The sequence below is a fragment of the Pseudorca crassidens genome, chromosome 20 (assembly GCF_039906515.1).
Source record: "Pseudorca crassidens isolate mPseCra1 chromosome 20, mPseCra1.hap1, whole genome shotgun sequence".
Classification (NCBI taxonomy): domain Eukaryota; kingdom Metazoa; phylum Chordata; class Mammalia; order Artiodactyla; family Delphinidae; genus Pseudorca; species Pseudorca crassidens.
In genome coordinates, this window is record NC_090315.1 from 19,167,684 (window position 1) to 19,194,062 (window position 26,379).

The 26,379-nt window shown below is 45.1% G+C and overlaps 3 protein-coding genes across 10 annotated transcripts in view; 2 read left to right on the top strand and 1 right to left on the bottom strand.

The window, feature by feature from the left end:
* Positions 1-4,069, top strand: part of RHPN2 (rhophilin Rho GTPase binding protein 2) — a 57,517-nt gene extending 53,448 nt beyond the window's left edge. For both annotated transcript variants that reach the window (XM_067719545.1, XM_067719546.1), the window contains exon 15: positions 2,716-4,069. In XM_067719545.1, coding sequence (XP_067575646.1) covers positions 2,716-2,982 — 267 coding nt within the window. In that variant the 3' untranslated portion in view covers positions 2,983-4,069. The remainder of the gene's footprint in view (positions 1-2,715) is intronic.
* A 161-nt stretch (positions 4,070-4,230) lies between these two features.
* FAAP24 (FA core complex associated protein 24) lies at positions 4,231-7,057 on the bottom strand. Of its 4 annotated transcripts, none has more exons than XM_067719548.1 (5): positions 6,902-7,057; positions 6,592-6,710; positions 6,331-6,470; positions 6,007-6,159; positions 4,231-5,266 (listed from the first exon to the last, which is right to left on the bottom strand). In XM_067719548.1, the coding sequence occupies exons 2-5, from the start codon at positions 6,695-6,697 to the stop codon at positions 5,018-5,020; spliced, it is 648 nt and encodes a 215-aa protein (XP_067575649.1). In that variant the 5' UTR covers positions 6,698-6,710; positions 6,902-7,057; the 3' UTR covers positions 4,231-5,017. The 4 variants fall into 4 exon arrangements, with proteins under 4 accessions (XP_067575649.1, XP_067575650.1, XP_067575651.1 ...); XM_067719549.1 differs by having other exon boundaries at positions 6,898-7,040; XM_067719550.1 differs by having other exon boundaries at positions 6,998-7,019.
* A 231-nt stretch (positions 7,058-7,288) lies between these two features.
* CEP89 (centrosomal protein 89) overlaps positions 7,289-26,379 on the top strand; it is a 79,419-nt gene continuing 60,328 nt past the window's right edge. For all 4 annotated transcript variants that reach the window (XM_067719541.1, XM_067719542.1, XM_067719543.1 and 1 more), the window contains exons 1-4: positions 7,289-7,429; positions 10,432-10,538; positions 15,963-16,121; positions 18,862-19,048. In XM_067719541.1, the coding sequence (XP_067575642.1) occupies positions 7,391-7,429; positions 10,432-10,538; positions 15,963-16,121; positions 18,862-19,048 (492 nt within the window). In that variant the 5' untranslated portion in view covers positions 7,289-7,390. The remainder of the gene's footprint in view (positions 7,430-10,431; positions 10,539-15,962; positions 16,122-18,861; positions 19,049-26,379) is intronic.

Consider the following 26,379-nt stretch of genomic DNA (forward strand, 5'->3'; position numbering starts at 1 on the left):
CCCTGATGGCGCAGTGGTTGAGAGTCCACCTGCCGACGCAGGGGACACGGGTTCGTGCCCCAGTCCAGGAAGATCCCACCTGCTGCCGAGTGGCTGAGCCCGTGAGCCATGGCCGCTGAGCCTGCACGTCCGGAGCCTGTGCTCTGCAACGGGAGAGGCCACAACAGTGGGAGGCCCGCGTACCGCCAAAAAAAAAAAAAAAAAAAAAAAAAGATGCAGGAAAGAGAGAGGACTGCACAGGTTTTGGCTTGAATTACTGCATCATTTTTCTTAATGACGGGAGACGGGGCAAGGTTGAGGGAGTCCGAGGAGAGAGAAAAGCAAGTGTGTGGTTCGCGTGCCATTAGGCATCCGGATGTAAAGGTAAAGTAGGCAGCTGGATGTTCAGATCTTCAGTTCAAGGCACATGTCAGCCTAGAACTAAATATTTGAGGATTATCCGCACAGAGATGATATTTAAAGCTGTAAGATACTAAACGAAAGTACCCTCGAGGGGTTGAGGGTGGAGGACTCAACCCCGAGAGACACCACAAGCGTCTGGAGGTCAGTTAGAAGTAGGTGCAGACCGGTGGGATAAAGAGGGGCTTCTGAAACCAAGAGAAGAAGATCCTGCCTGGAAAGAGTGGTGGTTTGTGCTGAACACAGTTAAGACGTGGAGAATGAGGGAAGCAGGGCCATGTCTATTATATTTGGCAGCAGGACAAAAGGACACTTTTCATGGGGAAATGGCAACAGAACTCAGACTTAGAGAGGGTTGGAGAGTGAATGATTGTGTGATTCCATTGGTAAGAAATAGGCAAACCCATAGAAACAGAATGTAGGTTAGTGGTTGGTTGCCAGGGGCTGGGGCGTCGGGGAATGGGGAGTGTAACTGCTGATGGGACAGGGTTTCTTTTTTTTTTTTGGTTGCACCGCACAGCGTGCAGGCTCTTAGTTCCCTGACCAGGTATCGAACCCACGCCCCCTGCAGTGGAAGCACGGAGTTCTAACCACCAGACCGCCAGGGAATTCCCCAGGGTTTCTTTTGGAGGGGGGTGGGAATGTTCTGAAATTCGGTAATATTAGTGGTTGCACAACTCTGTGACTATACTAAAAACCACTGGATTGTATTAAAATAGTGAATTTTATGGTATGTGAATTATAACTCAATTAGAAAAAAGAAGATAAAGTAGTCAAGGGACTCAGAGCATCTTGGGAGAAGGGATCATGAAAAATGGCACTTTTAGGGGTGGAATCCATAGCATTGCTAGACTAGTGATCAAGGTCTCAACCAGAAACAAAAGAAGTTTGTCCCAGAAGAGGATATATAAAAGTGCTGGGCGCTGGCCTGAGGGCTGGGGTCTGTTAGGCACAGCCGGAGGACCTGCATCTTTAGAGAGCAGCCCTGCCCCTGAAGAGACTGAAAGGCGTATCTGTTAGTCCTGTCACATTTCTGATTGAACCAGGCCAATGAAGAATCTGACGTAGGGATGAAAGCAAGGGTTCTGTATTCAGACTGCCTGCATTTGAATCCTGGCTTTCACCAGTTCCGTGACCTTGGGCGTCAGAGACTTGCTCTGAGCCTCGGGAAAATGGAGACTACCACCATTCTGACTACCACTGGTGTCGTGGAAGGAACCCCAGGCTTGGAATCAAAGACCTGGAATCAGGCCCTGCCTGCTGTTAATAAGCTGTTTGATCTTCAGCAGGCTTCATGGTCCTCATCTGTATAATCTAAGATTTAGACGAGTGCAGTGGTTTCCAGCTGTGCTCCATAAGGCCCTGAGAGTGTCAGAGAGGTGCCCCAGGAAGATTTGGGGACTGGGTAGTGGGGAGCATGCTGGATGAGGACAGGAAACAAGTGAATGAGAGAAAGGGAAGACTTGTGAAAGGGAGCAGAGATATTGCGGTGGTAGCTGGGAGGGGACGTAGGGGTAAAGGAGAGTTTTTCAAAGGTGTGTGTGTTGATAGCACAGTTAGCTTGTGTGCAGATGGGAAAGGTTTAGGAGACAGGAGAGCAGAAAGGAGGGGATACCTGGAGGAGAGAGGGAGTGAGGGGGTCCAGGCACATGGGAGGGCATGTCTTTAAACTGGTGAAATAAACAGAACTTAATGGTTAAAATGGTAAATTTGACGTTATGTTTATTTCATGTTTAAAAAATTGGAAAAATTTAATATCCTCATCACATGGACCCTGTACTGTCTTTAAAGGGAATGAAGTTGATCTGTATCTGTTGGTGTGCGCTGAAATCCAGGATACATTAAGTGAAGAAAGCAGGGTGCGGACAAGTGTGTGTGGTGTATTCCTAAGGAAAGACAAATGGTGATTTATACTTACACACATATCAATACCTGTATATGAATGTTATCTCTAAAAGTGTAACAGATAGTGGTTACCTCAGGGGAAGAGCCTGAAAGCCCAGGTAGGAGGGACACCTGCTGTTCACCTCATGCATTTTCATATCATTGACCATGAGTATATATTACTTTTCCAAATGTAATAACCTTAAAAGGTAGTGGTCTCTAGCCTAAATTACTACTACTGAGTATATTCCTTAAGAATTGTCCTTGTTGTTAAGAACCTAATTCTGTATAAGCATTTGTCACTGAGTTTCAGAATTATGTCAACGTAATTTTAGAGGATGCTATGAGTGCAGAATCTGAGTCTCAAACTTCGCAATCGTTTCTCTGACATCTTGACTTCTAACACCTTTCTCTTTCTTTTTCTGTGTGCAGCATAGTAAATGTGCCACGTACTCTGTGGGAATGCAGAAGACTTACTCCATGATCTGCTTAGCCACAGATGATGATGATAAAACTGATAAAACCAAGAAAATCTCGAAAAAGCTGTCCTTTTTGAGTTGGAACACCAACAAGAACAGACAGAAGTCGGCGAGCACCTTGTGCCTCCCATCGGTTGGGGTCAGGGTTGCGGGGCCTCCGGTCAAGAAGAAGCTCCCCTCTCCGTTCAGCCTTCTCACCTCCGACAGTTCTTTGTACTAACGTGAGGAAACAAAAGCGTTTCCCGTGCTGACTGGGCCTTCATATTTGTGCCATAGCGGAAAATTTCTAAATATTCTCAAATCCCATTTTCTCACAGCGTAAACCTACAATTGATATGTTTTTATGAATGACAGTAACAAGAAACCTCTAGAAATTTGTGGAAAACAAACTTATTAGGGGAGTCTCACCATATTGCTGCAAGTTATTTATTATATAAAGTATTGTAAATAGAATAATGTGGACATATGGCTGTTTTTAACGACTATAATTAAGACTCTTTAGCTACTTACTATCAGAGTTAAATTAGGATTTCCTATACTGGTCCTATTTGTAAGTTTCCAGACTTGGGTGATAGACGGATAATTCCTTAACTCAGAATTCAGATGACCCCAAATTAAGGCAGGGCAAGGGACAATAATGATAGACTTAAATTAGTGTTACTAAAAACTGTCCCAAAGAGCTCCTTCCTAAGGGAAATTCATTAACCTAAAACAACAAGATTTTACTATTATTTCTAAATAATATGAATGCTGTTTCCAGATAAAGTCTAGTGCCAAATTTGTCATGACTTATTAGATAAACAACCATTTAAGAGCAACTTTTCTTCTATTTTATGTCATTTAAAAGTCGCTAACACAGTGGCAGTGTTAGATGAAGATGCTGTCTACAAGGTAGATAATATACTGTTTGATACTCAAAACATTTTTCATTTTGTTTAAAGTAGAAAGTACATAGCTGTATATTTTAAGCGTCTTTAAGAAGGGTTAAAAACATTGTATAAGGTCAGGATGTAAATGAGTCAAGTTTAGAGCTCTATTTGACTTTTTGAAATGACATTGTTACCAACTGATTTCTCTTGCTATATGTTGGATGACACTGTGACTCTAATAAGATTCACTGTTGGCATAGTACAAGTTATATAGCTTTTAAAAATATATCATTGACATGTAATTTTGAGAATTAACAAACTTAAATATTTTCTAGTGTGTAATATCAAAAGGGAAACAACCATATTTGGGAAAGTGTATCCATTGCTCTTAGGGCTATTTTTGTATAAATATTTACATAAATGCATTCATTTGCCTGAGTTAATGGTTTCCACTTTGATTTCACTTTAATTCCCTCCTCTTTCAAATCATTTTTACCCTAATGCACAAAACGTTACTGTGTTTGATTTTTAAAAATTACTAACATTTCACAAAACAGGACTTAGCTCTCAAGTTATCTTAGTATCCCTGAAAACATATAGCCTCTTTAATTGTATTTATTTTTTGAATGAACAGTTGTACATTTTCATCCCCAGGCTCTCCTCTCTGGATGCAGCTGCACCTGCCATTTTCCCTTTTCTCTTCCCATTGTTGGGCGATACATTTACAAACACATTCTTTCCCTCCCTCGCACACATTGGCTTTTTATTTTAAAATGGGAACGCTGGACTCCAGGCTTTCTGTGTTCAGAAGTCATGCTCAGTGATTACAAACAAACTGTGCAGCTACCCGGAAGGGAGGGATGGAGGGAGAAAGGAAGGAAGGAAGAAAAAAGGCAGGACAATTGTTTGTTTACACTGGCAGCCACCCTCAAAGCACAGGTGTATTAAGACCAGACCTGAAGAACAGTGGCTCTGCCAGAAGGAACAAGGGGCTTATGGTACACAGTGCTTCATTCATTGTAGGTTTGATTCCTTTAGACGGTCACATCCACCACCTTCCATGATAGATACAGGTGAAGGTCACACATTAAAATCTGCCCAAGCCGGCTTTTTGCTGAATCTTGAGAGTCCCTGTTTAAACCGACTCCCTTAGGAAGGTGTCCACCAGCCCTCTTCATGCTAGCAGGGTGCGGGCAGTGCCATCTGGGGCACACTACCTGAAGTAAATACCTGAGCCCAGAAAGCAGGGCAGGACAACTGGCAGGTGCCATTCAGGCCTCACTTCATCCTTCCCTAGTTTCTGTGAGAGGAAATATTGTTTCTTAATGTGAAAGAAAACAAGATCCTGTGGTTCGTGGTGTAAAGGAGATGCCGTGGGAAGAGCCATCACCTGGACTGGGTGAAGAACGCATAAATGTGCTGGGCCACTGACTGTCCAACCACCGGCTCCAGTTCTTGGATGGAAGCATTACTTAGTTGCTGGATACTTGGAAACCTCTGGAGCAGGAGAGGAGCTTTAACTTTCCCGACTCCTGGGATCTGTTGCACAGTTCGAAGGAGGGCTGGCTCGGAGATCAGAGCTCGTTTCTTCCTGAGTAAAGGGTTCTTACTGGGCTCTTTGGTTTGCTCTTCAACCTGAACCGAGATGAAAGGAAAAGCACATGAGTGCCCTCTAGAGGACTGGAGGTTTCTTAAAATTCTGTTTTGTGGAAATTTAGTTTTAGTTTTTCCATTTGGTTCAGCTTGATTCACCACTGCAAATATTCTCATATATAACATGAATATAATTTTTCAGGCATCAGTAAAATTATTAAAAGATGAACTATATGGAAAACCACTAGGTTAAAAAAACCCAACACATGAACTTGCAGACAGAAGTGCAGACAAAAGATACATGGCGGGACTTCCCTGGCAGTCCAGTAGTTAAGGCTCTGCCCTTCCAATGTAGGGGGTGCAGGTTCGAACCCTGGTCGGGGAACAAAGATCCCACAGGCCGCGTGGCCCGGCCGAAAAAAAAAAAGAAGAAAAAGATACGTGTGGATGAGGCGAAGAAGCTGTTGACAGTGTCACCAGCCTAAGTGCAGAATAGTGCATGATGGAGTCATCACAGCCTGGGAGGCTAAAATCAGGTCTCCAACTTGATTGCTTTGTTACATACTTGCCTAGAATGGAGGGCAAGCTCAGATAGCTGCAGAGGCAGCTTCTGAACTTAAACTCCTCAAAAAGGTTTTAGAAACCAAACCAGTCACTGACAGAGATTGACCTGATGGATTGTACCTATAATAAGGGCAGCTGTCTGTCAGAGTAGCAGGTCCAGGAAGGTCAGTCAAGAGTCCTAACAGGGCTATCGTGGAGGAGTAGGAATCAGTACTTACCAACTGGATAATGAGACAGGACGCTTCCGTCTGGCTGGCCACTGGAAGCAACACCATCCCCAGATCCAGCACAGTAAATTTCTGTACGGCTGGAAAGTACTGTTCACTCATGTGAGTTTTCTCAACTACTACAATCCCTTGAAGTTTACTGGACTTCAATGAAAAAAAAAAAGGAAACTATTTTGTAACAAAATTCCATTCAAGACTAAGAAGCTATCCAAGGGTGCTTGGAATGGCCAATGGTTTTATATAAATTATTCCAAGGGATAGACAGAGGGGGGATAGAAGTCAATTTTCAATTTGTTTCTTTAATTCAGTACTTACGTTTCTAACCCGAACAAGTCTCTTTCTGTAGCCATTTCCTGCCACCAAATCAGCTTCGGTGATATAAAGAATGCAGGATCTGCTAGACAAGTAAAAATCTACCGGTGTCAGGCCATCCTCAAAAACGAGTTTAATTTTTCCTTAAAATACAGAAAAGAAAATAAGTTCCGTGAGCTTTGGATGAAAAGACGGCAATAGGTAGAACGTTTTTAAAAAGTGGGCTAAGGTGAGAGAGGGCTTTAGTAGAGGGAGCCCACCGACCTTGCATCCCCTGTGCCAGCTGCGACCCGCGCCATTTCTCATTGGCCACAATGTGCCCAAACGGCACGTGCATGGGGCCTGTGCCATCAAGGGTGTTCCCTTCCATCGGCTGCCTGGATCTAATGAGCGGAATACAAGACGGCACTTGAGCAGGCTCTCCGGCACACGGCCCCGCGTTCCACTCCCAGCCCCGGCCTCTTTGGCAGGGGCCCGTCTGCAGTGTGTTCTTTAAGAGGTTGATTATTAGCCAAAGTCTAAGAACCAGGAAATTCCTGCCCTAGAAGCCCCGTCCCTCATCTGCGTCACCTGCCTGGCCCCTGACACTCCCGCGCCGTGGCTCCTCCATCCAGTCCAGGGCGGGGGCCGAGCCGGCCAGGGCCCAGTTCTGGGTCTCCCGCGACATTACCTGCGGCGCCCCACTTCCGGGTTCTCTCCTGCGCGCTCTCCAAGTCCTTTATCCTGCCCGTCCTCTGCCTCCCCTGGCGCCGGATAGGCTATGGCCTCAGAGATCGACACGTGACTGGCCAGTAAGAGAATGAACAGCGCACACAATTTCAGCCCTGGAGAGGATTTGAGAGTACCCGCTGGTTGCCATGAGCGACGGGTGTGCAGTAACCTTCGCTCTGATTGGTCATGGGAAAAGCAGAGCCAATGGCAGACGTGGTTGTTGCGAAGTCCGTTGCGTACAAAAGGCGTCTGGGGCTAGGCCCGTTGGAGGCGGCGCGCTTTAGGGAGTGGTACTCGGTTCTGAGATCTGCTTGTCAGTCCAGTGCCGGTCTGGCCAACCCCCGCAGCAAGGATGCTCCTGGGGGTCCGGAGAGGCGGCAAGAGGCAGTTTGTAAGTATATCTGCGCCCGGCCTGCGCTCTGGCCCGTGGGGCCGGGAGTTAAGTGGGAAGGGGTTGGGATTTGGGATGGAGGCAAGGTAGCGGCACAAGAGGAATTGGTTTTTCTTTCGAGAAGCCCTGAATTTTCGTGTTTGGAACACGGATCCTCTATCCCAGTGTCGGCCTCAGTCGATAGGACTCGCCCTGTCTCACCTGTAACTTTCGCTCCGGTGTCGGGAGTTCACTCCTGCCGGCACAAACTTGCTCCACTACTGAATATTCCTCTGTGGGAAGTCATTCTTGATTCTTTCCTCCGCCACGCACCATGTACACCCCACCAGCAAGTTCCATAGATTCCACCCACCAGATGCATCTGGCAGCCGTCCCCGCTCCCACCCCGCCCTCCATCATCTACCTGCACTGCTGCAGCAACTCCTCCCTATTTCTCGGTCTCCGTTCCCGCCCTTCCCCTAGGTCCGTTCTCCACAAAGCAGCCAAAGGAATTCTTTTAAAATGCAATTCTGATCGTGCCCACTGCCCACAAGTCACACACACAGACGCTCCAGCTATTCCCACCTTTAGGTTTATTCAGGCCTTTGTCTTTGCTCTTTCTTCTGCCTGGAATGCTTCCCTGCAGACCTTACCATGGCCACTCTGGCACTGCGGGCGCACACTTCCAGGCTCATTCTCTGACCCCTCCTCCTATGATACTTCTTTGTAACCACTGCCCCCCACCGCAATGGCGTTGTTCCTGTCTCCCTTTTCCATACTTGCCTGGTGAAACCCCAGACCTACTTACATCCAGTTCTCCATAAACTTAATACTTTAAATACAGAGAAAGCATTTTGATAAGGGTACTCCTGAACTCTGTTTCAGTTTGGGATCAGAAAGCATGTCTGACTTGGCTTCCTGTTCTCAGCCCTATGACCTGCTGAAGTCATTTTAGACAGGTGGATGTTGAGAAGCAAGGAAGGCATAGTTGAAGCATATTTTTCCAGTGCAATTTTGCTAACTCAGCATCTTTATTGAGGTTTTTGTTGTGTTACTGAGTTCCTACTGTGCGTGTGCCAGATACCCACAATTGATTGACAGCCTATGGCCCCAAAGGCTAAAGGGTAGACAAACCTATAAGTCATTCAACACAAAATGGTGAGGGAAAAAGTGCCGAAGAGGCATATAGCGGAAGGGGCAGCAAAGTCAGCCGAGAGAGTTGACCTGGGCCTTGGGAGGAGTAAGGAAATAGAATTCCAGGTGGAGAAAACAGCATGTACAAAAGTCTGACAAAGAGTCATTTGCTACGTGGGAACAGGAAGGCAATTCTGAGTGCTACAGCATGTGTAGGGATGAGGAGGGCCCGCCAGAAAAGAATCTGGGGCCACTGATAGGAACCACCTGATAGCAGCCTTAGCAGCCTTCTGTGCCAGGAGAGGACATTTCTCTGTCAACCCGAGAGTTTTCATGCTGGGTTGAGGTAAGATCATCCTGTGTTTTATTAGAGACTAGAGGCAGGAGAACCATAGTTAGGAGATGATTATCGTGGTACAGGGGAGAAATGTTCAGCATACTGTGTGAGATTCACTCTATCAAAAAATAAATAAACAAAACTCACGAGGCCTTTTCGAAGGACCTTCTGGATGCCAGCCAGGCAGCGGGGGATGGGGGAGGTGGCAGACAAGTGTATATCCTGGAGAATGGTGGGATTCAGCAGTGGCTGCTCTGGAATCCCTGCTCTTGGCGTTGGCCGTCAACGTGGGACTGGGGGTGGGGGGTGGGAGGGCTGCAGAAGGCATTTGGAAGGTCTGCTCGTCCCTCACTCCTGAAGTATGCCCAGAACCCTGGCTCTTCCCCTTAGTTGCATCTTCCTTTTCGCCCCCGTACCTTGCGCCCACCCCAGCCTGATTAGTCTTCCCTGGGGCCTCTTTCAGTGGGTGCTTCTCACTAGGTCACAAGATCTCCTTAGTCTGGTATCAAAACTCTTAAATGGAAGCAGTCCCCACTCTGACTCCAGCTCATTTTGCTAGCCTCTCCAACTCACATGCCTCTGTGTTCCAGCGAACTGGAGTGCTTATTTCTAGAACACTGCCACTACGTCTTGCTTCATTCCTTCGTTCCTTTTGCTCCCTCCTCCTGGAATGCCTTTCTATCGCATTTCCCAAATGTGAGAGCAGTGGCCATCTTTGAAGACACAGTCTAAATGCTCTGAGATTTTCTCCAACAGGACATCAGCGGTCCCCTTGCTGGCCCCCAGATCTGAGGGAGCCCTTCCCTCCCTGGGTCACCTCAGCACTTTGTCTTTACCTCTGCCTTGGCACTTTCCATGATTCTGTGTTGTATTATAAATATCTGGGTGTTTCTCCTCTGTACTGTCCCTCCTTAAAGATGATGACAAGATTTCTTCATTGTCGTGAAATGCTGTCATGGCGTTTTGCCTCTAGTAGATACAAATGAATGGCTGGTGCACAGGAAATGAAGATTGGGTTACACTCAGAAACTTCTCAGGGCCTCCCAGTTGCCTAAAGCAGGGTTCTCCGACTTTCATTGTGTGTGAGAACTAGTTTTTGTTACTCTGCATCTTTGAGATAAACTACCTAAAGTCCTTATTAAGCCCCTACCAGGCGTTAGACAATGTGCTAAGTGCCAGAGTTCCAGGGTTGATAAAGGCAAGAAGGTTGCATGCTCTTAGGAAGCTTCCATCCAGCCGGGGGGGGGGGTGGGGGGCGGCAAGTGAGTAAGTAGTGCTGTGAGACCAGTTGGGGGTGCTGGAGGGGGACTCTGCGGGATGGTCAGGGAAGCTGTTCTGAGGGTTCCCACCGAGGGCAGCTATATGGTGCTCCCTGCATGGGCACGTGTGCCTGGCCAGATGGGGCTTGAGGATGGCAGGGGGAGGAGTGGACCTCCTGGTGTGACTAGATCCCTGGGTGACCAGTGCAAGTGTTCCCTCCCAGGCCCAGGGAGGTGTGGTCGCAGTCCCCAGAGATGATCCCATTGACCTCTGCTGGGTTTCGTTTGTGCAGAAACACATCATCCGTGGCCTTCTCCCTGCAGCCAGCATCGCACCGAAGCCAGCTGTGCCCCGCACACCTCCTCCACGTGGCCCCAGCCCCTCTCCAGAGAGACCAAGGTGAGTCTCGGGTGAGTAGGCACTGAGGTCACCCTGAGCTCAGCCACCAAGTGCTGGGTCCCGGAACTGTTCAGATGGGTAAGAAAATCACAAGGAGGGTGATTAGAATCATGTCCTTTGAAATACGTATCACGGTTCCATAACGAAGCACTTAATATGGTTTCTCCGTGGGATAATGGTCTGTTCCTTTCAGGTCTGTGGAGTTCTCACATGTCATAATTGAATGCAATTTTTCAAAATATAAAACACTGAAGCACAAATATTTAGGTTGGTAGTATGTTAAAAGGAATTTGAAATGTGCACATAATTTTCTTTTTAAACACAAGTCTGCCTTTCAGAAGAACTGCTTTGCAGGAAGGAAGGAGAAGTGAGCTCGCTTGCCAGGGCCCGAGATACCCCTATCCTTCAGTGCTCCTAACACACCAGAGAGCTGACTTCTTTTATACCTAAGACCCCTGCCTATGCCCTCCAAAATTTTAGGCACAGGAGAATTTTAGACTTTCTTTTTAATCCATAAAATACATGGATACATGGCTTAACTGTTAACAATGAGAAATAATTTCACTCAGGGGTGGTACCTTCTTTTAGTGTTCTTTGAATATTGCATGCCTCCTGATAACAAACACTTTGAAATATTTTTAGTGTTTGTTTTTTCCTTCGGTACAATCTTGATAACAAGAAGAGCCATTTATTAGTGTTTCCTCTGTGCCAAGGACTCTGGTCAGTGCTTAAGAAGCACTGTTTCATTTCATCCTCTCAACGATCCTGTGAGAGAGGTTCTGCTGGCATCTCTGTTTTGAGCTCAAGTGTTAGTCATTGGCCCAGGGTCTCACGGCTGGTGGGTGGTGGCATCGCTGCGATGGACTTGTAGGTCTGTCTGGCTCTTCAGTGTTTGTGTGAACAACCCTTAAGTTGTGTCATTAGAACTGAAATGTTTATGTAGCAGCAGTAGTGAGAGAGTTAGCTTCACATTCCATTATAAAGCAGAAAAACAAACAAAAGACCACGTCATTTCGCGGCAAGCATGCTGTAGACTCGTTAGAAAATCTTTGTTGTCTCCTGTGTTTTCCAAAAATATATTTCTGGATTATAATCTTTATTAGCCCCAAATAATCAACATGGTTTTGGCAAATTTGGCCTATTTCTAGGTTATTTTACTCTAAAAACTAACATTCAAATTAACCTCTGACATTATTCCACTTCGCGTCTAGCGTAATAGTGTAAGAATCTTCCAGCAATCACTTCTATTTCCTCCTTCCCATCCTTTGCTACTGTCGTTATATGTTTTAATTCTATATGTTATAAACCCCACAATATGGTGTTCTTATTTTTGCTTTAGATAGTCTTTTATCTTTTTCTAAAGCAGTTTTATTATATAATGGGTGTACGGTAAACTGTACATGTTTAAATGAATAATTTGATGTTATGACATATGTTTATACCTGTGAGACCATCACCATAATCAAGATAATAAATGTATCTATCATACCCTCAAGTTTCCTCATGCCCCTTTGTAAATCCTCCCTCCTTCCCCCTCTCACTTCCCATACCTCGGCCCAGCCCACCCTCATCCCCATCTTGCCCCCATCCCAGGCAGCCATCGATCTGCTTTCTATCACTATAAGAGTAGCCTCCATTTTCTAGACTTTTTTATAAATGGAATTATACAAAATACTTATGCTGGGTTCTTGCACTCAGCATAATTATTTTGAGATTCATCCATATTGTTGTGAATATCAGTAATTCATCCTTGGAATTGCTGAGTGATATTCCATTGTATGAATATGCCACTGTTCGTCCATTCACCTGTTGATGGATATTTGGGTGGTTTCTAGTTTTTTGGCTACTAGAAATAAAGCTGCTATGAATATTTGTGCACAAGTCTTTGGACCTGTGGTTTCATTTCTCTTGGGTAAATATTTAGGAGTGGAATAGGTGGGTCATATACTAGGGATATATTTAACCAGAAACTGTCAAACTATTTCCAAAGTTGTTACTCCATATATTTTCCCACCAGCAGGGTATGAGTTCCATTTTCTTCACGTGCTCACCAGTACTTGGTTTGATCAGGTGTGTGTGTGTGTCTGTGTCTTTATAACTATTTGACAATTAGCCATTAGCTCTCATTCACATTGACTGTCTATAGGTTTATTTATTTATTTATTTATTTTTGGCTGTGTTGGGTCTTCATTGCTGTGCGCGGGCTTTCTCTAGTTGTGGCGAGTGGGGGCTACTCTTTGTTGCTGTGTGCAGGCTTCTCATTGCAGTGGCTTCTCTTGTTGTGGCGCACGGGTTCTAGACTCACAAGCTTCAGTAGTTGTGGTGTACGGGCTCAGTAGTTGTGGCTCGCGGGCTCTAGAGCACAGGCTCAGTAGTTATGGCACACGGGCTTAGTTGCTCCGTGGCATGTGGGATCTTCCCAGACCAGGGCTCGAACCCATGTCCCCTGCCTTGGCAGGCAGATTCTTAACCACTGCACCACCAGGGAAGTCCCTGTCTATAGGTTTTTGAAGGTGGTGACAGGTGCATAGATAACAACGTACAGAGCTTGTTTGGTGAATCTTCATCTTCATTGCACTTTCTGGACAACCATACTGATAAAGTATGGGATGTTCCTTATTCCTTTGGACCAGACAGTTTTGTTGAGCCTGGAGTCCATGTGCACACCTGTGGTTCCTGTCAACTTCCTGGCAAATTTCTGGATCTCTTCAGGTGTCCAAGGGTCACCTTTCTTGAAGCTTGCTCCATGGATGTGCTTGTGAATGTTGGTGGGTTATTCTCTGGTCACCACCTCATTGATGGCAGACTGGCCCCTTCTTCTCTCCACCCTTGTTTGTGAGAGCCATTCTGCCAGGCCCAGGTTGAAGGGATTGTCTTAGCCAGTCTTTTAAATTTTGGACATTCTAATAGGTGTGTAGTGGTATCTTTATGGTTTTATTTTGCATTTCTCTAGTAACTAATGGTGTTGAACATCTTTTTTTTTTTTTTTTTTTTATAACTTTATTTATTTATTTATTTTTGGCTGCATTGGGTCTTCACTGCCGCTCACAGGCCCTCTCTAGTTGCGGCGAGTAGGGGCCACTCTTCGCCGCAGTGCGCGGGCCTCTCATTGCGGTGGCCTCTCGCTTTGCAGAGCACGGGCTCCAGGCGTGCAGGCTTCAGTAGTTGTGGTACGTGGGCCCAGCAGTTGTGGCTCACGGGCTCTAGAGCACAGGCTCAGCAGTTGCGGCACCCGGGCGCAGCTGCTCCGCGGCATGTGGGTTCCTCCCGGACCAGGGCTCGAACCCGTGTCCCCTGCATTGGCAGGCGGACTCCCAACCGCTGCGCCACCTGGGAAGTCCCTGAACATCTTTTCGTGTGCTTATTTGCCATTGTATATCTTCTTTGGTAAAGTATATCTTCTTTGGTAAAATCTTTTGCCCACTTAAAAAAATTGGGTTTTGTTCCTATTACTGTATATATACACTATTCTGGATATATATTCTGGATACAAGTTCTTGTATCACATACAAATCACATACAAATATGTGATTTGCAAATATTTTCTCCCCATCTATGGCTTATCTTTTCATTTTCTTAACAGCCTTTCAGAGAGCAGAAATTCTTAATGTTTATGAAGGTCAGCTTGTCAGCTTTTTCTTTTACAGATCATGATTTCAGTATCATATCTAAGAAATCTTTGCCTAACCCAAGGTCGTAAAGCATTTTATCCTATATTTTCTTCTAGAAGTTTTATAGTTTTAGCCTTTACATTTAGGTCTGTGATGCATCTTGAGTTAATTTTTGTGTATGGTGTGGGAGGTATAGATTCAAGTTCACTTTTTTGCACGTGGGTATCCAGCTGTTCCAGCACCATTTGATGAAAGTTACGTATTGCCATGTAAGTAATTACACCAAAACTTAGTGGCTTTTTTTTTTTCTTTGCCATGCCGTGTGGCTTGCGGGATCTTAGTTCCCTGACCAGGGATTGAACCCGGGCCCTCGGCAGTGAAAGCACGGAGTCCTAACCACGGGACTGCCAGGGAGTTCCCAAAACTTAGTGGCTTAAAACATAAAACAATAGCATTTTTAATCTCATATCTTACTATGCTCTTTAAGTTATTTTTTCCTCTCTGTATTTCATTTTGGTTATTTTCTATTGTTTCACCTTTAATTTCACTAACCTACTGTTAATCCCATCCAGTGTAATTTCCGTCTCCTGAAGTTCAAGTCTTTTTAATAATATTCCATGTCTCTACTTACCTTTTGGAGCATATGGAACATAATTATAATAACTGTCTTAATGTCCCTCTCTGTTACTTCTAGCGTGTCAGTTCTGAATGGGTTTTGATTAATTATTCTCTTCATTATGGGTCATGTTTTTCTGTCTCTTTGCATGCCTAGTTTATGTATGTTTGCACACTAGACACTTTTGTGAGTTTTACCTTGTTGAGTGCTGGATATTGTATTCCCACAAGTCTTCTTGAATTTTTTTCTGGGATGCAGTTAAATTCCTTGGAACCAGTTTGATCTTTTTGGTCTTGCTTTTGTGATTTGTTAGGCAGGGTCTGGAGCCGTGTTCAGTCTAGGGCTACTTATTCTCCACCACCTTTAGAGTACCCAGTGTCCCATGAAGTATAATGTGTTCCCATCTGTGTGGTGGGAACAGTCACTGTCCGCAGCCCTGTGTGAGCACCTGGCGCTGTTCCTCGCATCCTCGTGGATGGCTCTCCCCCAGCCTTCCGTAGTGTCCTCACACTCTTGCGCTGACGAGCATTTTGCTGAGCACTCAGGGGCCTTCTGCAGGTTTCTGGAGTTCTCTCTGTTCAGCTCTTTCCTTTCTGGTCTTCTGTCCTGCGAATTCTATCTGCCTTGATGTTCCCTGACTCTCCACTCCATTTCCACACCTCATTTCCTCCTCCCTGTGCTGTGACCTGGAAGTGTTCTCAGGCAGTAAGCTGGGACAATTAATTGTTTATTTTGCTTTTTCAAGCGGGAGGGTAAACCCATTACTCTGTCTGTCCTTTATTATAGTTTTGAATAATTTGCAAAATTTTTCAAATTCCTTTTCATTTCTTTTATATCTTTTTATTTCTCCTTTTTCCCCCCCCATTCTGATCTTTCATTTTAATAGGAACACTACTTGAATATAGACTGCCTGGATTACAGACCTGGTTTCATCTCCCGTTAGCTAGGAAAGCTTAGACAAGTCATTTACTGTCTTTGAAAACTGGAGATGACAGTAATATCCATTCATACAGTTGCTGTGAGAATGAAGTGAGATTGTGCCATGGCACATAACAGGCTACAGGCACGTAGCCAGGAGGTACACACTGAGCACTGTAGAACTGAAAGTAAACCTTGATTAATTCATGTATCCTGTTGTTCAACCTTCACTTTGAGGGTTCGTGTCTCACTGGCTCACTGGGATGTTTTTGTCCATAGATCTGCTCTGGCTGCAGCCATTCTAGCAACAACATTGACTGGCCGGACTTTTGCCATTCCTCAGCCTCGCCGGAGATCCCACTCTGAGAGTGACACGACCTACCTTGAAAAGGACAGTTTCATCGAGCCCTATGCCACCACCTCGGAGCTGAGGCATCAGTAAGGACCATGTCACGGGTTCAGCTTCCTCTCAGGGCAGAGGCAGGGCAGTTCTGAGCATGTGTGTGTGCATGTGGGTGCATGTGGCTAGGACTAGAGCTTAGCACTCGGGTTTTCATCTCCAGTGTCAAAGGGATACTGTCTTGGGACATTAATCGGTCTTGAATTGTATCCGAATTTTCTCTAGAGTGGATCTTGTTAAATTATAGCTTGTGAAGCCACCGGTTGCTTTCATGGCAGCGCTGAGCTGGTGAATTCAGTGTTGCTTTTAGCCACAGCCTAGATGGAGAGAGTTGTCCGTCTCCAGTTCTCGTGTATCTCCTCTCTGAACGGTCACACTGAATTTTCCTTTGTTGACGCCTACTGTAACCTTTCTTCTTTAACATCACTTTCTCTACTGCTTGAGCTGGATTAGAGCTGACATAGGGCCAGGAGCCAGGAAGGTTTCCTCCTGAGGGAGAGGGCATTGGGGGAGAGCTGCGGGCCATACAGGAACCAACTGGGAATGGGTTGGGAGGTGGTCAGTGTGGGGCTGGGGTGAGAGAAGAGGGAGCATGACACATGTGAGCAACTGAAGGAAGACATTTGTGGCTGGGAGGAGTCAAGTGAGGTGGGGAGTCATCCGAGATGGTGCTGGAGGAGTGGGCAGGCTGGGGGTGCCTTTGGTATCCTGTTCTGAGCTTTGGTATCTCCCCCAGGAGCAGTGGGAAGACCCTGAGGACTTTAAGGGCTTGTGGGGTGGAGGTGGGGGATGCATCACTAGTTTTGCCTTGTATCTGCCGTGTTTATTCAATTTTGTTTTTTGAGTTGTTTTTAACATACCAAAATGCTCTTTATTTTTATGTATTAAGAGCTAGCAGTCTTTGTAGTCTGTGACATTATTGTCAAATCTAGGAAGATCTTCCCTATTACAGCATTATACAAATGCTCAGATATTTCCTTCTAGGATGTGTTTATAGTTTTGGTTTTTGAATTTTAATCTTGACTCCATTTCTGAGATGTTTGAATATAGCCTGTTTTTCTCCTGGTAAGAATTTATACTTTGGCTGAATAAGAACTGAAGATGAGGAAGTGATTCTGAAATTCATTGGAAGGAATAAGCAGATAAGACCATAAGAGGAAATCTGGAAAGGAAGAATAGTGATTCAGGGGGAGGGCTGCATTAGCCCCATCATATATATATATATTTTTTAATAAATGTACTTATTTATCTTTGGCTGCGTTGGATCTTCGTTGCTGCACGTGGGCTTTCTCTAGTTGTGGCGAGCGGGGGCTACTCTTCGTCGCAGTGTGCGGGCTTCTCACTGCAGTGGCTTTTCTTGTTGTGGAGCATGGGCTCTAGGTGCACGGGCTTCAGTAGTTGTGGTGCACCGGCTCAGTAGTTGTGGTGCACGAGCTCAGTTGTTCTGCGGCATGTGGGATCTTCCTGGACCAGGGTTCAAACCGCTGTGCCCTGCATTGGCAGGCGGATTCTTAACCACTGCACCACCAGGGAAGCCCCAGCCCCATCATATTTTAAAACATTTAGTTGAAGTAGTCAAAGTAGAGGAGTGCTGGTTCAATGATAGAGAGGTGCACATGAACACCCTGAGGTGAGCCTCGTGTTTGCAGGCATATTGAATCTTTAATAAAGGCAGCCCCACAGATAAAGGGAAAGGAAAGGATTCAACAGTATATTCATTAGCAGTATTAGAAAGAAATCAGCTTTGAGCCTTTCCTAACTCATACACCAAAACAAATTCTTACTGAATGAAAGGATTAATTTTTATATACATAGAAATAAGACCATGAAATCCTATACCCAATCTCATCAAGCCTCTCAGAGAGAGATGCCTGCTGTGTACTTCCAAGCTAAGAATTTGGAAGGTTAAAAAAAATTTTTTTTTAATCATCTGTATGTTAAAAAAATTTATAGTCAAAATAAGATCAATAGAATAGGAAAAATATTTATAGTAAATACAAAGTCAGGGTTTTAATTTTAGTAGATGGAAAAGTTAATTTCATATTGGAATGGGCGTACTAGAGGCAGAGTAGATAAATGGACAAAGGCCATGAGCAGACAATTCACAGCAGAGGAACCAGGGCTCACATCCAAATACATGGAAAAATATCCAGTCTCAGGAAGAAATGCACATTTTTACAGTGAGATTTCAATGATTTTGGCAAGTTTTAGAAAATTATTACCAACGTAGTTGCAGGTTGGGGCAACGATTTTGCGCGGGCGCCTGTGGACCCACGAAACGTTCCTGCTGGTGGTGGTGTACTTTCCGTGTGTGTGTGTGTTTATACTGTTGGACTCAGCAGTTCTCCATGTGGTTGTTTGTTTCATGGGACTAATCCGCAATACAGGAGAGATTCGCTACACATTGACACTCATTGCAGGGTTATTTATGATGGTGAAAATTGGGGGAAGAAACCTAAGTAAGGGGAACGGCTGATAAAACTGGTGTATGAGCCTAACCTTTTGACTTTAAAAACTTGTTAACGAGGAGGCAAATTGTATATGTATGCAGTGATAATAACTATAAAAACCTAGGTGAAAAGCTAGAAAGAAATGCTAACAGTGTACAAAGAGATGGAATTGTGGATGATATCACCCTTTAGCTTCTGTATATTTCGTAATGTGGTTGTAATACTTTACGGTGGAACTTGAGGCAGTGCATTTAATACCCGTATATGAACCTATGTGAAGCATTAAGTGGCTTGTTTGTTTGCTTTGCTCTTGAATGTTCTAATACAGACCACATAGGCAGAATGAGACGGGAAGAAGATCCTCTTTGCCATCCTTTGAAATGCTGGGCTACGAGGAGGAAGAGGACTCTGACACGTACCTGTCAGGCAGCCACAGGGAGTCGGGGGACACAAGTGCTCGCAAAGAAGAGGGAAGCGTCAGCGACGCCGTGTATGCCGTGCCACACAGAAACCAGGTGCTTGCATCGTTCCAGCGTTTCTTCTGCACCTTGACGTTAACTCATAGTCAGTTGTGTCAAGTGCGTTAGTAATGATTTTCCTTTTCTCTCTTCGGCAGTTAATGGCTTTTGTTTGGGGGCTTATTTCTTTTTAACATGTCCAGTCTCATTTTCTGTCTTGTTAGGCTAAAATTCAAAACTCCTTCCTTTATCTTTCAAGACAAGTCCTTCAAAAACAGAGATAAACATCTTCACATTCTTCTTTTTTTTTTTTTTTTTTTTTTGCCGTACGCGGGCCTCTCACTCCTGTGGCCTCTTCTGTTGCGGAGCACAGGCTCCGGACGTGCAGGCTCAGCGGCCATGGCTCACGGGCCCAGCCGCTCCGCGGCATGTGGGATCTTCCCGGACCGGGGCACGAGCCTGTGTCCCCTGCATCGGCAGGCGGACTCTCAACCACTGCACCACCAGGGAAGCCCCATCTTCACATCCTTAATGTAGGTTTCCATCCGGTGCTGGTCATCCTGCTCTTTCCTTTGACCCCCCAAAGCTAATTTTCCTGTCACTTTTCTGTATCGATGTGTACATTGCAGTGTTTCTTCAAATTCATGCCTGACAAGAGGAGGTATGATCACTGGTCTCTCCTTAGCAGCAGACATTCTTTGAGTGCTTACCCTGTGTGAGTCTGTAAATCAAACTCTCACATGCATTGATTTCCTGCTGTCTCGCTGACGTAAATTCCGTTTACGGCCCCATCACACATGGGGGAGCCGAGGTCCAGAGAAGTTGAAGGAACCCATTTCTCCACCCTTGCCTGCGTGCCCTGGTTTAAACACTCTGCTCCCAGGGTTTTGGAAACTGGATAGTGCCATTTCTTTAATGGCAAAGGACAGCACCAAAATTTCTTTTTCCTTTCTCGCTTTCTTCTTTTTCACCATCACTATAATGTGTTATTTGTAGTGAGTATACTTATAGACTTGTAACATCCAACTGTAATATATGCAGATTGAATATATTGACTATCCTCCACTATATTGAATCACATTTTAAGTGACGTCAGGGAACGAATTTTGAGGAATCCTTATGTGAGTATTTCAGAAACTAACCATCACTTTCTAGCATATACAGACTTTAACATGCAGAGTTAGGTTTCTCTACAGCAAGGAGCACTGGACAGGCAGGCAGCTGCCAAGAGCCCAAGGAGGTCAGCTGCGGGGCTCTGACAGCCTGTGTGAGCTCCCACTGCCCCTCTGTCTGCACGCTTCCTGGCTAGGATGTTGGACCCAGGTTACAGATAGAGCTGTATCACTCAACGAGTTTGGAAGTAAAGCTCACTACCACATTTCCCTCAGAGGAGAGAGATTATAGTGACCTGTACAACCTCCTTGGTCGTTAACAGAACAGATAGTTTATTTTTCAGGCAAGTGTGTCATGGTGGCTGTAGGACCCGTGTGCAGTATGGAATTTTTTTTTTTGGCCGCTCTGTGCGGCATGTGGGATCTTACTTCCCCGACCAGGGATCGAACCCGCGCACCCTGTGTTGGGAGTGCGGAGTGTTAACCACTGGACAGTCAGGGAAGTCTCGGAAATGTCTTTTATTTAAACACTTGAAAAGTAGAGTAAGGCAACAAACACTGGCGAGGCCTGGTGAGGGTGTGGAGGAGCTCTCTAACGCCGCCGGGGCGGAGTTGACGCCACTGCTGTGGGGAGCTGCTCGGCACTGTCTGTTAGAGATGAATACATACATTTTCTATAACCCAGCCCCAGAAGGAGAGAAGCAGAGAAGCAGAAAATAGCATAGCATGTTAGTGTTCTCATGCTCCAGAATGAACAAGTATTGACATCTTATCTTTTGTTTCTCGTTTTTTGTTTTTTGGGTTTTTTTGCTTCAGATTTTTTAATAAAAGAAAGAAAATTACACTTAGGGTTGAAATCTTTATCTCCCATCTGCTCCATCCCTGGATAGCCATCTTCTCCTGGATTTGGGATGTGTTCTAGAAGTCTGTTTTTTTTTTTTTGCGGTACGCGGGCCTCTCACTGCTGCGGCCTCTTCCTGTTGCGCAGCACAGGCTCCGGATGTGCAGGCTCAGCGGCCATGGCTCACGGGCCCAGCCGCTCCGCGGCATGTGGGATCCTCCCAGACCGGGGCATGAACCCATGTCCCCTGCATCAGCAGGCGGACTCTCAACCACTGCGCCACCAGGGAAGCCCTATATATGTTTTTAATTGTACAAAGGTCACCGTACTGAATCAATCTTTCCACGTCTTGGCTTTTTCACTCAGCATTGAAATTTTGAGATGGATACTTGTTAATTTATTTGTCTACTCACCTCCTGATGAACATTTAGGGTATTCCTTTGCACGTTTGGTACGTGTACCTATGTGTGCTTCTTCACACTAGATATTGCCGAATTGTTCTCCAAAGCAGTGGTTCCCAGCAGCAGTACGTGTGTGCCGGTCTCCACCTTTCTGTACATCCCAGCCAACAGGAAAGCCTTTCCCTATACAGCCCAGGAGCCGGAGGTGGAGTATTAGTAACTGATTGCAGTTGCAAGGTCTTATCATAACCTGAACATTGTCCTGGCCGGTTGCAGATGGCATGAATGAAGGGGCCCTTAAGCTGGAAGGGGATTTCAGTTTCCCACAGCCTTACAGTACAATAGGGGGAGGAAGACACATTGACCTTTTCTGAGCATTTGATATTTGCTAGGCAGCTCACACATGCCGTTTCATTTACTTCACACCCCTGGCGGTAAGTGTGTGAAGAAACAGGATAAATAACTTGCCCAAGATCATCCAACCAACCACCCAGTGGCAGAGGCTGGATTCAGATCAGGGCAACCCAGTTTTCCCTGTTTAGAATTAAAATTTGTGTTTACAATCCTTGTGCCTATCAAGAATATTTCTTAGACATAGAGCTTTTTTTGTTTTTTTCAAACTGACCAAGTAGTCTTAAATTTATCATATGATTAAAATACTTATCTTTGAAAAGAATCGATGTGTGCAGCATGTAAAACTGCTGTTTCATCACTAGATGGCGCTAGCTCTGAAGGAGATACTGCCAATGGGGGATGTTTTCATTTAAAAAAAAAAGTAAAATTGCCCTCCTTATTTTTACTATAGACATTCTATAATCTCAGGTAAATAATTTACAATTTTATTCTTTTTTATCGAAACTAGTAAGTTAAGGAAACAGACCAACCCACATCGGGCAATTTGTATATAAGTCTATACCTCATGCCTCTCTCTGTGTTTCAGGGTAGTTTGGGCAAACATCTTCATGTGAGGTGTGCACCCACTCAGAAATGGCCTAACAAATGGAAAGCAAGTCTTGTTTTCAGCAGTTGTCTTGTTGGTGCCACCCAAAAGTAAGGCTGCAGGGGAAGTGGGGTGTGTGAACGTGTGGTCAGTTCCCACAACACTAGGGCCCAGTGGAAAGAGCAACGCCACGGACAGAGACCTGAGTCCAAGTCCCAGATTCTCTGGTTCCCAGTTGTGTGACTTGGGAGGTCTGATAATGTCTCTGTGCCTCAGCTTCTTCATCTTATAAAGGACTGTGTTAGGGAGGAAACTGTCTTTGGGTAGGTAAATAATTCAACACTTACTTGTTGAGCATCTGATTGAGTACTAGGTATTGTGCTAGGTGCTGGAGAATCAGTATAAGACAGAGTCCATAGTCACACAATTAATAATTAATTAAAGGAAGGGTACACAGTGGCATGAGACCACATAACCTTTTCTGAGAGGACTGCTGAGAGTGACAGCAAAGAACGAGTTAAGGCCTTTCTTCTCCCCTTTGAGGTCACTTGATTTTTCTGCCTGATACCTTTGTAGGTTCATTCTTTTATCTTTTGAAGTTCAGTAATATCACCAGGATTAATCGTGGTGTTTATTATTTTCTGTCCTTTTTTCCTGAAATTTAGTGCATATAATTTAATTCTGCAGACATAGATTTTCATCTCCCTTTTTTATTTTCAGGGAATATTTCCTCCCCTCTTTTATTTTATCTTTGACTGGTTTCATCATCCGTTCATTGTTTCTCCGTTGGGAGCACTAGTTATGCGTTTGCTGGATATCCTTTGTCTTCCATGTCTATTATGTTTTCTGTAATCCCTTGTCCCTCCATTTCCTTTTCAGCTTCCCTTTGCGTGATTTACTCTGTCTATCCTCATCTCTCTCAGCACTTGGTCACTATGTTTTATGGCTTCTCGTATAGCTTTTACCTCTGTAGTGGTTTTATTTTGCCTTTTGTTTTTTTGAGTTCTGCTGATTTACTTCACACATCTTTCTGTTGCCTTATCACTTTACCTGATCTCCTGGATCTCTTCTTTGGGTTCCTCATGTCAGACTGTGCTGTCTTTAACTTCTTTGAGAGTATAGAGCTGGATTCTGGATGGCAAAGGTAGGCTCTCCCAAGTGTCTCCCTTTAGCTTTGCCCGCCCTCCCTTCTGCCCTGTGGGAGTTACTGTACGTCTCCGGGGACCATCACATCCTTGCTCTCAGTGCACCCGTCAGAGGATCACTGTGGACCTTTGCAGCCATGACAGTTTGTGACTGTCGGAGCATCTGCATACCTGACGTCTGAGAAAGTTTGGCGGCTTCTGGCGTTCTCCCTGTCTTCCACATTTCATAGTTTTGGTAGCTGTTTTCTGGCCATTGACAAGCTTGCTTGCATTTTTTCTTTTCATTCTTTCAATTGATTTCAACAGGTTTTAAGGGAGGAGAGTGTAGTCTAATTGCCTGCTACCATTTTCAAGAAGTCACCGATAGGATGTTACTGAAGCTCCTCTGTCACACATTCTTGCTCTTGTTGTGTTTGTGGATTTGCAGAGCATCTTGTCATAAAATATCATATATTCATTCATGTTGTTCATTTATTCATCCAGCCAACTGCCAACCAACGAATATTTGAGTGTCCGCCATGTCCTTGGATCCAGAGAGGAATCATTCATGCAGGGGTAAACCAGTTATCTCTAGAAACTTCTGGAGGCCAAGGAGTAGTAGGGAGTCTTTTGCTGCTGTGGTTGAGGATTAGGAATGTCCCCCTTCTCTCTCCACAGTTTTTAATTTTTAATTTCTTTAAAATTTTCTTTCTGTTACACAAGTATACAAGAATCCCCATGTCTTATAAAAACGTTTGATACTGCATGTAAAGCAAACACTGCCCTGAAACCCTGCCGTTCCGTCCCTCCTCTTCTCTCCAGGACAAGCCTCTGCGGTCACTTTGATGTCTGTATCATTTTCTTGGCTACAAATAATCAAACAGGCAAACAAAAGGTTTAAATAATAGACCTTTAACTCTCTCACATAACAAAATCAAAAGGTAGGAGATTCCACATTGTTTCAGCTGCCTGTCAAAGGCTGGCACCTGAGATTCTCCTGGCCTGCTCTTTGTGGTCATCAAATGCAGCGAGTTCTTCCTGCAGACAGGAGGAAGCAGGGCAAGGTCCTTCAGGCTGCGCTGTGTTCATTACGGGGAACATTTTTTCCTGGGAGCCTCCCAGCAGGAGACTCATTGGTCACATGCCCATCCCTTGGCCAATTACTGGCTAAGGGGAAGAGGGTTACTATCACTATGGGCTGAGCCCACTTGCACTGAACAAAATCAGGGTTCTCTCAGCAAGGTAGAAGCGGGGCCCTGACTGCCAGGTGGGCTGCGGTGCCTGCAGTCTCCCTGTCCACATTTACACGTACACATCCCTGTGCGGATAGGAATGTCCACGGTTAGTGTATGCACGTGTAGACCATTGACTCTGCTCTACCAATGCAAGCACCTCTGCATGAGCTGGACCCCCATTGGTGGAGGTAGAAGGCCAGGATCTCATGTCAGGCACCAAGCTGTCACTCCAGCCAATTTGCAGAAGCCACCAAGAGTGAGCCCTGCCATCTTCCAGTGGTGGGGTCTCCTCCATGCAGCAGTGAGGAGGCGTGGATTCACAAACGCTTATTTCCCTTACCATAGCGTACCAAACCAGGGGAGGTCCAGCACGCTGTCGCACTTACAAAGGTCCCAGTGCAGGCCCGTGCGGTCCCTCTACCCTACAGATCAAAACTACCCCTCCCAGAGTTAGTCCTTGGTCCACTGCACAATCTGACCACACTCTTGCCTGGACTTTACCCTGAGGTGGAGCTAACTGAACCCTCCTGTTGCTCCACCACTAGTGTCTGTCCCTTTGGGCTGGGGTTCTTAGGTTGGCATCATTGATCTGAGGTGGGGCATCTGGGAAGGTGCCAGTGCCGTTTGGGGCTGCACCCTATGCGTCCTCAGGGTTAATCACCACTGGCTCTTACAGTTGGCTCGCCCCACAGTCACAGGAACCTAGACGCTGCAGCTTCTTTGCCATGTTGCCAGGTTTTCCAATATCTTGCTTTCACCTCCAAGTAAGAGAAGATGTCACAGATTAGCTTTGCATATTTTTGAGCTTTATATTCATGGAATCATAGAACGTGTATTATTTTGCACCTGACTACATTTTTAGGTGTGTACAAATTTAAAATTATATCTTCTTGGTAAATTGAATAGTTTGTCACTATGAAGTGAACCTCTCTATCTCTAAAGAGGTTTTTTGCCTTAATGTCTATTTCATCTGACATTTTCCATCTTTCTTTTTTTTTCTAATTAATTTTTAAATTTATTTTTGGCTGCGTTGGGTCTTTGTTGCTGCGTGCGGGCTTTCTCTAGTTGCAGCGAGCAGGGGCTACTCTTCGTTGCGGTGCGCGGGCTTCTCGCTGCGGTGGCTTCTCTTGTTGCGGAGCACGGGCTCTAGGCGCACGGGCTTCAGTAGTTGTGTCTCACAGGCTCTAGAGCGCAGGTTCGGTAGTTGTGGCGCACGGGCTTAGTTGCTCCTTGGCATGTGGGATCTTCCCAGACCAGGGCTGGAACCCGTGTCCCCTGCATTGGCAGGCGGATTCTTAACCACTGTGCCACCAGGGAAGTCCCCTCCATCTTTCTTTTGTTTGATATTTGCGTGGTCTATTTTTTTCCAACCTTTAATTTTTTTTGGCCATGCCACGCAGCCCCGGCAGTGAGAGCGCCAAGTCCTAACCACTGGATATCCGGGGAATTCCCAATCCACCCTTTAATTTTAACCTTTCTATATCCTTATGTTTAGCTCTGTCTTGTAAATAGCATCTAGTTTTTTTTTTTTTTAAGTTTACTGAGATATAATTCACATACATACTATTCATCCATTTAATGTTTACAATTCAATGCAGCATATGGTTTTTGTTAACCAAGTTTGACCAACTTTTCCTTTGTCTTTTTACTGGACCATTTGGTTCTTTTATGTTTAACATATTATATGGATATTTTTGAGTTTAAATCTGCCATCTTTATTTTTCCTACTTGTCCT

What these genes read in the sequence shown, in the direction of transcription:
- FAAP24 (XM_067719548.1), bottom strand. Translation starts at nt 6,697, where the DNA reads ATGGAAGGGAACACCCTTGATGGCACAGGCCCCATGCACGTGCCGTTT. An exon ending in GCTGGCACAGGGGATGCAAG is followed by an intron (nt 6,471 to 6,591) that starts GTCGGTGGGCTC and finishes CTGTATTTTAAG; the next exon opens with GAAAAATTAAACTCGTTTTT. An exon ending in GACTTGTTCGGGTTAGAAAC is followed by an intron (nt 6,160 to 6,330) that starts GTAAGTACTGAA and finishes TTTTCATTGAAG; the next exon opens with TCCAGTAAACTTCAAGGGAT.